We start from the raw sequence: 10,242 nt of genomic DNA on the forward strand, positions 1-10,242 counted from the left end.
GCAAAGTATGATATCTCGTTCGGCGCGTTCTTCAACCAATAAAAAACTCTTATTTTTGAATTTTATAAATAATCCGAAATGATTTTCGATTGGTTATAGCACGATTTACAAACTTCGCAATGTTTCGTCTCTATGAATCGTTTTCTATGGTTTATGAATTTTAGCAGACGATTTTGTAAGCGTTTCCCGGAATATGCTTTCGTGTCGCTTAACATCGTAAACAGAATGTTTCGGTGTTGTTTAGTTTAAAAAGAATCATCAAAAGCGGCCGAAATTTCTTTTTGACTCGTCTGATACTATTTTAGGTTACCGTGACGTCGGTAAAAACCCTGCATACATATCATGCAATGGCGTTCTATATCGTTACAATTTTGACGTAAGGTTGTGACTTCTTGCTATCTAAACGTTACGGTATCAATTATGTGTAAATATTTATTAAATCTTGTGTTATTATTCTCGCGGTGACCGATCGTACGGTCCTTTTCGCGTGATCGTGGTTGTTAGTATTTTATTGTATAATTGTAAATATGATGGTGGAAAGGAAACTTATAAACCTTGTGCAATCGCACAAATAAATGTCAAGCTTCTAATACATTTTCTTGATTTTTCTATCGGCAATGTTGATGATTAACCATACAATTTGATAATTATCTTGTACCATGATGGGAATATTGTATGAGAAACGACCATTGAAGAAGCCCAGATTGGGACCACCTGATGTTTATCCTCAAGAGCCTAAACAAAAAGAGGATGAACTTACATCTATAAATGTTAAACATGGATTTGCAACAATGCCGCAGTTATCTGACGAATTTGGCACTGCAAGACATTGTAATGTTACTGCTGCCAAAGTAGGAGCTTATTTCAATGCTATTCTTGCTAAGAAAGAAGAACTTGCAACTATGCCTGATACTGGAAGAAAGAGACAACAAATTAATCCTAAAGACAATTTTTGGCCTGTAACTGCTAGAACAAAAAATGGTATAGAAGCATGGTTCAAAGACTTGTCAGGCTGTAAACCTTTAGTGACTCTTGCAAAAAAAGCCCCTAATTTTAATAAAAAAGAAGAAATATTTATGATGTTGTGTGAATATCAAGTACCTATGTTAAGAGCTGCATGGTTTATCAAATTGAGTTCAGCATATACTGTTGCAGTTTCAGAAGCTAAGATAAAAAAAAGACAACTACCTGATCCTACTACAGGTAAGAATATGATAATTACAAACGAGATAATTAAAATTAAAAGAACCAAATTCTTTTATACTGTACTGTCTTTTATTTTCTTTTAGAATGGACAGGAACCTTGATAAAATTTTTAAAAGATCAGCTATCAAAATTGCAAGAATATTATCATATGGGTACCCAATCAACTAATACCACAAATAGTAATACTAATAATAATAGTACGAATACAAATACTTCGTGTAATGGTAATACTACACCGAGTGCAAATGGAAGTAACAGCAATACTGTTAACAATAATACAGGTAGTAGTACTAATGGATCTATAAATACTCAACCAGCTACACCAAATTCGAATGTTCAATCAACAACTGCAGCAGTTATGAATGATGAACATAAATTGGCAATGAAACAGTGGCAATATTGTATTCAGTTAGCCAAGTATATGTTTGAGGAGGGTTTGTTAGACAGGCAAGAGTTACTCCAATGGATATTAGAATTATTAGATAAGATTAGATCATCTCCATCAGAGGATGGTATCTTAAAACTTCTATTGCCACTAGCTTTACAATATCTAGAAGAATTTATACAGTCTGAATTATTAGCTAGGCGTTTAGCATATTTATGTTGTCGGAAATTGGCATATATGTGTAATAATATTGAGGTGAATAGTAATCCACAAAGTCCATCTATCGTTAAAACTGAAGTTACTAATGGAAAAGATGCTGCTGTTACAAATCAAGGTCCACCGAATCCATTAACTGCAGCTTTTAATGAATATTTAACTTGTCCACACCATAGGGATGTATTATATAGCTTATCTACAATCATACAGGCAAGATAAATATTTCGCTTACATCAGGAATATTGCTTATAACAAATATATTTAATTATCTAAATAAATTTTATATTATCCTCTTAGGTTATCACTTTGGAATGTCCAACAGCATTAGTATGGAATAGTGTTGGAGAAGGGAAAGCTCCAACCGTCTTAAATGGTTCTCCATTAGATTATTTGCCATGTCCCCCTGCTGCTTTGCCAACTCCACCTGCAAGTGCTACTAATCCTACAATGAAACAATTAAAGATTGCACAAGAAAATATAAGAGCTCGATCTCAAGCTGCAGAGGGACGTTGGTCATGTGATAAATGGCAGCAAAGTAGTGCAGGAATGACAACTACTAAAGTATTAGCGGCATTGGATGCTCTAGATAGACATAGTTTCGATAGGATGGATTCAACTAACTCATTAGATACATTGTATGCAAAAATTTTTGCTCCTCCTCCAAAAGATAATAATAATGAACGTGATACAAAAACAGAATATAATCCACAACAGGATTCTGCTGTAGTTGAAATTCTTTGTGAATGGGCAGTAAGTGCAGAAAGATGGGGAGAACATAGAGCAATGGCTGTTGCCAAATTACTAGAAAAAAGACAAAGCGAAGCCACTGGAGAAACAAATGACAATGATGACAAAGACAGCGTTTGGAGTAATGGAAATCCACCTGTACTTCCAATTTTCCAACCACTGTTAATGAAATTTTTGGATACAGATGCTCCTGTTTTAGATAATACAACATCGCAATCAAAAACGCAATTTACAAATTTAGTTCACTTATTCTCAGAATTAATAAGACATGATGTTTTTTCTCATGATGCCTATATGTGTACATTGATTTCGAGAGGTGATCTTATACAAGGTATATACATTAATAAGTTTTATCAATGTTTTTTCGCGTTGTTTTTTATATTAGTACAAAGGATAAATATTGCGTAAGTTTGTTAAGCGAAATATTTCGTTCAGGCCCAGCAGCAAGTAAGCCTGGAACACCTAGTAATAGAGAACCAATTGATGAGGATAGTCTCTTCCCAGGAATAGATTTAAAACCAACTAAATTGGATGTACCAGATCATGGTAGAGCTATGGATTATGATGATAGTAAAATAGATGATGACTTAGACAAGTTATTGCAACATATTAAAGAAGACCAACAAAATAGTATGGATGCACCAGACAGTCCAAAAGAAGATGCTTTGGCTGGACATACAGGCCATGAGGATATTGACTCAAAAATTCAATCGAGTCACAGCCGTCATTTACTATATACAACACATTTTCCTTTACCACAGGTAATTAATCAATATTCAAAATATTGGTTTATTAATGTAAAAAGCTTCGCATAATCATATATATTTTCTAGGATGAGACATGTAGTCAGCATGATTGCAATCAACGACATGTATTACTGTATGGAGTAGGTCGCGTTCGAGATGAGGCTAGACACGTTGTTAAAAAAATGACAAAAGAAGTATGCAAATTATTCGGTAAAAAATTTAGCATTGACGTTGCAGAAGGTGGAAAAGTGAAGAAGCACTCGCGCAGTGAATTTAATTTCGAAGCTATAACAATGAAATTCCAAAACTTAAGTTATTTTGACCAACATGTGGTAACGTGGCAATGTGCAACACAAGTTATCGAAATGCTTAATACATTTGCATTGGCTGGATCATCTTACCTACCAGTACAAGAGCATGTAGCCTTTCTATTTGATTTAATGGAATTGGCTTTGAATATTTATGGTCTGATAGATGTCTGCATTCAAATACTGAAAGAATTACCAGAAGTTGAAGCTCAATTTACGGCAAGAAATAGTCAACTTGTCAGAAGTTACACTACAAGTTTAAGTCTATATGTTGTAGGAGTATTGAGAAGATATCATTGCTGCTTATTATGTAAGTAACAAATGATCTTTGTATTAAACAATACTAATACGGACAATATTAATAATGTTGTCTAATGTTTAATTGATTTATTTTTTAGTATCTCCAGAACAAACAACAGTCGTATTTGATTTACTATGCAAAGTTGTAAAACACGTTGCAAATCCAAGTGATTGCAGCTCAGCAGAACGTTGTGTATTGGCTCATCTTTATGATTTGTATTCCACATGCTCACTGTTGAAAAGCAAACCGCATGGTGTAGAAGCATTTAGTAATGCATACCCAAAAATTCGTACTGCTCTTTACAGTGCGTTACAGCCAACACCCTCAAGTCATGTATATAATTCACAATTTATGGTAGATGTCTTTACTAGTCCTAGACGAGGTGGAAAAATAGAACCACAATGGGCCAGACAATTAAATGAAACACCAGCAAATCGTTACAGTTTTGTGTGCAATGCTATAGTTGCAGTTTGTAGTGAAACTGATAATGACAAATTAAATGATATTGCCATAACTTGTGCTGAATTAACAGCTTGCTGTAATGCGTTAAATGCAGAATGGCTAGGAGTCCTCATGGCACTTTGTTGTTCCTCTAACAGTTCTGCATTTTACATTGATGTATTAAATCAAGTTGATGTGCAAGACTTAAGCATACATAATTCTCTTGCAGTATTTACATCAATTTTAATTGGTAAGTTTACAAAATAATAAATTGATCAAATACATAATTCTTTACAATATACTGAATTAAATATTTCTAAAATTTTTTATTAATTTATTGTCTTACTTTTACAGCTCGACATTGCTTCTCATTGGAAGACTTCGTTGTACATATAGCACTGCCATCATTAGTTAAAGCTTGCAACGAAGGTCGTGGAGATGCTGATATGGAAGCTGAAGCAGGAGCTCGTTTAACGTGTCACCTATTATTACGACTTTTTAAAACAGTCGAATGTCCTCAACCAGCTTTGTATTCTGTTGGGACAAGTCCTCATCCAATACCAAATGGAAATTCACGAGGCTACAGCATAAAATTAAGTTGTGATAGACATCTTTTAGCTGCGGCACACAATAACATAAGAGTGGGTCCAGTATTAGCAGTACTGAAAGCTATCCTTGTAGTAGCTGATGCAACTGCTGGAAAACAGCCACCTAAAAAACCAGATGTGTCTATGACTCATTCAAGCAAAGGTGGTGGACCTGGTAGTGTTGGTGTCGGTATTGGTGTTAGTAGCGGTGGCCCTGGAGAATTATCAATTAGCCACATTTTAGGAACCAGCGATATTTTAGGAGGTGGTGATGATCTTGGGCTTGATCTTGCAATGTCTTCCTCTAGTAGTAGTGCTGGTATGACTTCAGAAAATGTGAAAGGTCTTTCGGACTTTGCTCAGCATGTGCTACGTCAAATTTGTAGTCAAGAATGGGTTTTGGAAAGATGTTTACAAAATCCTGAAGAACTTTGTCATCCTGATATGCTATTAGATAATATGTTAACACCACGTCAAGCACAAAGATTATTACATATGATATGCTATCCTGAGACACCAACAGAAGCTTTCATCGATCAAAAAACGCATATTACTAATATTCTGGAAAATTTGGAGCAATGGAGTCTTAGGATGTCCTGGCTTGATCTACAATTAATGTATAAACAATTTCCACCTGGCTCTGTCGATCTTTCTCAATGGTTGGATACTGTTGCAAAAGCTGCTATAGATGTATTTCAATTAAATACCTTATCAAGCAAATCTGATAGAAGATCAGGTTCTATATGGTTAGTGGCTCCTCTTGTTTCTAAACTACCAAGTGCTGTACAAGGGAGAGTTCTTAAAGTTGCAGGTCAGGTATTAGAATCTGGCAATTGGTCAAAAACGGCTGGTCGTGAACGAGGTAGATCCAAATCACCTTCACTTTTTAATCATCAGCCATTCTTATCATTGGTATTAACGTGTCTGAAAGGACAAGACGATCAAAGAGAAGGTTTATTGACATCATTACATTCACAATTATCCCAGTTTCTTAATACCAGCAAAGAAGAAAAAAATATAGGCTCTGAAGATCCCAAAGCAAGAGAAGTTTTACAAGATGCTCTTCAATTAAGATTTAGCTTAGTCGGTGGTGTTTTCGATACAATACAACGAAATACAACAGCTACAACTGATTGGGCAATTTTACTCGTTCAATTAGTCAGTTATGGGGTAATCGATCTGAACAATAACTCAGAACTATTTACTACTGTTATAGATATGTTAGCAACACTGATACATTCCACTTTAGTCTCGGACTCACAGTCTGAAAAGGATGAAAATAAAAAGCATTATCAAAATTTAATGAAAAAGTTGAAAAAGGAACTTGGTGATAGAAATTCTCCAAGTATTCGATATGTTAGGCAATTATTACCCCTGCCAAAATTAACGATGGAAGTTATTACTTGTGAACCAGTTGGTTGTTTAACAGATACTAAGGGAAATAAAATCGCTGGTTTTGATAGTATTGATAAAAAGCAGGTAAGATGAACTCACTTATATAATGTACAATAAATATCTCTCTCATTTTGAGAATTGTCTATCTTAATGATAAATATATATGAGCAGGGTTTACAAGTATGCGATTCACAAAGAGTTTCTGCATGGGAATTATTAGAAGGCCATAAAAATCCAGCACCTCTATCTTGGGCATGGTTCAGGGCAGTTAGACTAGAACGTAAACCACTTACTTATCAAAATGCTCATAAATTATTGAGGTATCATACACACAGTCAGATTAGACCAGCTAGCCATTATTTGGACCCACCACCTTTGCCGCCAGAAGATCTGGAGCCAGATAAAAAAGAATCTGAACCTGGCAAAGCTGATACCCCCATGAGCATTGACTCTCCAGGTAGAGTTGGTGGTAGTGTTGGTAGTAGCGGGGTAGGCAATGCTGCTACTAATGGAAAAGGTAAAGCTATGAAAGCTAGACGGCATAGAAGGAACAAAGGTGCTGCAACGCCTACAGCTCCTGTGTCGCAACAAATACAAGTTAGTGCAGTCGTTATAACAATTTTTTTGTATACTAAGATTTTTAAACTTACATAATAAATGATTTTCTAGCAACCACCATCTCAACTGCAGCAAATGGCATTCAACAATCAACAAGCAGCTGTTGCTCAGCAATCTGGAATGTTCACTGGGCAACCTCCACAACCTCAACAACAATGGTATGCAAATCAACAAAATCACACACCAGCACAGCAATATGGATATGGACAACAGTTACCACCAACACCAGTTGGCGGACCTCGTTATGAAAGACCCGGAATGAATAATCAATCCAAACAAGCATTAACTAATATGTTACGTTTGCGATTGCCAAATCAATTTATGGGTACTCAACAACAACCTAATCCTACACCAGTAGCTGGTCCAAGTGCTTTCCAAGGCATGCAAAGGCAACAGTTTATTAGACAGCAATTAAGAGCACAACATGGTGCGCCAGGTATCAATCCACAACAGAGCATGTTTGCACCACAACAGCAGCAACAACCACAACAGCAGCAAGGAATGTATGCTGGAATGCAGCAAGGTGAAATATCATAGATTAAAAAAGATATATGCTACAAAAATTTAGAACGTTTCTAATATGTTTTTTTACTATTATTTACAGGAATGAATCAGAATTATGCAGGATATGGAGGACAACAAATGATACCACAACAGCAACAGCAACAACAGCAGCAGCAAACACCTCAGCAGACACAACAACAACAACAATTGTTACAACAGCAACAGCAGCAACAAGGGATAATGAATCAACAGCCAAATATGATGTTCCCAAATCAACAACAAATGATGGGACCTCAAAGAGGTCCAGAATATATGCCACAACAAAGAATGCAACCTGCTGCAACAAGGCCACCTTATTTGCAAGTAAGTATTAAATACTTTGTTAAAGCTTGTTTAATCTTTTCTCTACAATAGCGTTGTTCAAGTTGTTTTAAACTAATATAACCAAAGTTGTGAATCCATGTGAAATTATAACGGATGACTGAAATTACTGATGGAATACATCAAACATACAATGATGGTTGATTATAGTCTTTTTATATGTAATTTTTATTTATAGGCACCAAATGTTACAATGAACGCTATGGGACCAATGGGTGGGGGTCTTCAAAACCAACCTGCTCCACCATACAGACAAGCAACTGGCAAACCAGGTGCGGTAGGAGTAACTGGAGTAGGCACAACAAACGTTAGTTTACAACAAAACCAGCAATTCCAACAGGTAGATACATATATTTCAAGCTAATATATATATAATTTTAAGATAGTTAATAATTTATCTTATAAAAAGAAAATCTTTCTTATATTTTTTCGTTTTATAGCAAGCGATAAATCAACAACGTATGAGACAACAAATGTTAGCTATGCAACAACAGCAACAACAAGCGCAGCAACAGCAGCAAGCACAACAGCAGCAGCAACAACAACAGCAAGGTACTGCTGGTGGACAACAACCAACTCCCCAATTAGTTACGCATTTACAGCGGCACCTGAGTCAACCACCACAGCATCCCTATCAACATCAGCCACCAGGATATTAAAACTAAGAACAACATAGTACGATATGATACAGTGTTCCTTCAAAATGTATACACACATCATTTATTAATCTCGTATATTCGTAACTTAAACAAAATCGTTGTTCATTTTTTAGACATGTATGTTAACGACCTATGTGTTCAGAATAGTAAGCATTAATCCTCTATAACGTCACCTAACTTTGAAATTATATACTCATATATTTGCATTTTTAAAATTTTATTTTATTCTTTATCATAAATATGTATATCACAATATCTCGAAAGTAAATGTTTACTAAGTAAAAATTATACTTAATATGATATAATTATAATAATATAAGTTATATCGTAAATTTAAAATTGTATAAGTTTTTGTTAGATAAAAAGACAAATTGGATTAATATAGAGGGTTAAAGAAAATGCATAATATCATAAATTCCGGAAATCTAGATCTTCATTATTGACAATGAAGTAGATCAATTCATTATGCTACTATTTTATTATAAATACTACTACAAGTTTGTCTTATACTTTAATTTACCTAGTCTTACTAATTTGTATTGTATATATCATATTTTAGATTGTATACATATATCCTTGATGTTATTTTTAACAATATAGATAGAGCGATATTATATTGCAACAATACAAGAAATCCCTTCTGGGATTGCTTCTAATTTTCAATGTCCTAAGGATTAAAAATAGACTATAGAAATCATTATCAATCTAAATCAATTAATTTATAAATATGAGTTTATTTTGATGACCATAAAAGAAATGTTATATGCGTATATATAATGATGAACCATAGTTTATAATGTGTATACATTTTTTAAGAATACTGTTTTGCATTATTAGCGATAGATTAAAAATGTTGAAATCTTATCGAAGAAACAAACTACTTCTTTATCAAGAAGTGATAGAATAATTGTGAACTGAATGCAAAGCAAGTAAGCTTTGCACTTTTATAAGCTATTGTAAGACGAATGTATCTAAAAATTTCACCATTTTTTAAACTCAATTTATTTTTTTAAGTTAATGTTAACATAATCGTGTATATACGATATCAATTTTACTTTTGAATTTCTAGAATCTTTCTATAAATTGCCAAAACTCACTTACGTACTACGAAAATGAAGATAATAATATCTTATATTTGATAAAAATGAATTTCTTCATTAAATTGTACTTCATAACTTTGTATACTACGTAGAATATATTTCGTTCATGTAACACGATCAGTGTTACAAAACTAGTTCATGAAACAAGACAATGGAAAGAGAAGATAAGATTTATTTATCATCTTATTATAAGAATATTTTCTTCTAACTTTACAACCAGAAATAAAAGCATTTTGAATTAATGTTTAATATGAAAAACTATGTACTATATTGAGTATTATATCATATTATTTTAGTTAATTGTTGATTTTTTTAAACAATGCCTTGTATCATAAAATAAACAATTATTAACTTGTAATAAAGCATACATATAAGAATATCAAACATGCATTTCTAAAAAATTAGCAATTAAATTATTCCTACATCAAACATTATTTCTTGCTAATTGTCATACTCCGAAAATTAACATATATTATTATAAATTAATATATATTCACATTAATACAAATTCATAAAAATAAGCTCTATGATTGGCCGAATTTGTAATATTTCAACGAGCCAAAACGAAAAAACCCTAGTTTCCGCTTAGTTAGGCGGTAGCTCTCTTTCAATTACAGTGCGCAGATATCAAGATGGGTATGTTCTGGC

General features: G+C 33.7%; 2 protein-coding genes across 3 annotated transcripts in view; both read left to right on the plus strand.

The window, feature by feature from the left end:
- The first annotated feature begins 158 nt into the window (after window positions 1-158).
- On the plus strand, window positions 159-9,978 carry LOC122629716 (mediator of RNA polymerase II transcription subunit 12). Of its 2 annotated transcripts, none has more exons than XM_043813477.1 (12): window positions 159-1,203; window positions 1,290-2,017; window positions 2,105-2,885; window positions 2,990-3,315; window positions 3,387-3,918; window positions 4,007-4,600; window positions 4,705-6,416; window positions 6,504-6,929; window positions 7,002-7,473; window positions 7,555-7,817; window positions 8,014-8,175; window positions 8,276-9,978. In XM_043813477.1, exons 1-12 carry the CDS (start codon window positions 660-662, stop codon window positions 8,492-8,494), a joined length of 6,759 nt encoding a protein of 2,252 aa, XP_043669412.1. In that variant the 5' UTR covers window positions 159-659; the 3' UTR covers window positions 8,495-9,978. The 2 variants fall into 2 exon arrangements, with proteins under 2 accessions (XP_043669412.1, XP_043669413.1); XM_043813478.1 differs by having other exon boundaries at window positions 3,059-3,315.
- Window positions 9,979-10,163: 185 nt separating this feature from the next.
- LOC122629722 (40S ribosomal protein S23) overlaps window positions 10,164-10,242 on the plus strand; it is a 4,403-nt gene continuing 4,324 nt past the window's right edge. The window contains exon 1 of the mRNA XM_043813486.1: window positions 10,164-10,230. Coding sequence (XP_043669421.1) covers window positions 10,227-10,230 — 4 coding nt within the window. The 5' untranslated portion in view covers window positions 10,164-10,226. The remainder of the gene's footprint in view (window positions 10,231-10,242) is intronic.

The sequence above is a fragment of the Vespula pensylvanica genome, chromosome 5 (genome assembly GCF_014466175.1).
Source record: "Vespula pensylvanica isolate Volc-1 chromosome 5, ASM1446617v1, whole genome shotgun sequence".
NCBI lineage: Eukaryota > Metazoa > Arthropoda > Insecta > Hymenoptera > Vespidae > Vespula > Vespula pensylvanica.

Coding starts and splice junctions, on each gene's coding strand:
- LOC122629716 (XM_043813477.1), top strand. CDS start 660: ATGATGGGAATATTGTATGAGAAACGACCATTGAAGAAGCCCAGATTG. Junction 1,204..1,289: donor ACTACCTGATCCTACTACAG/GTAAGAATATGA, acceptor ATTTTCTTTTAG/AATGGACAGGAACCTTGATA. Junction 3,919..4,006: donor ATATCATTGCTGCTTATTAT/GTAAGTAACAAA, acceptor TTTATTTTTTAG/TATCTCCAGAACAAACAACA.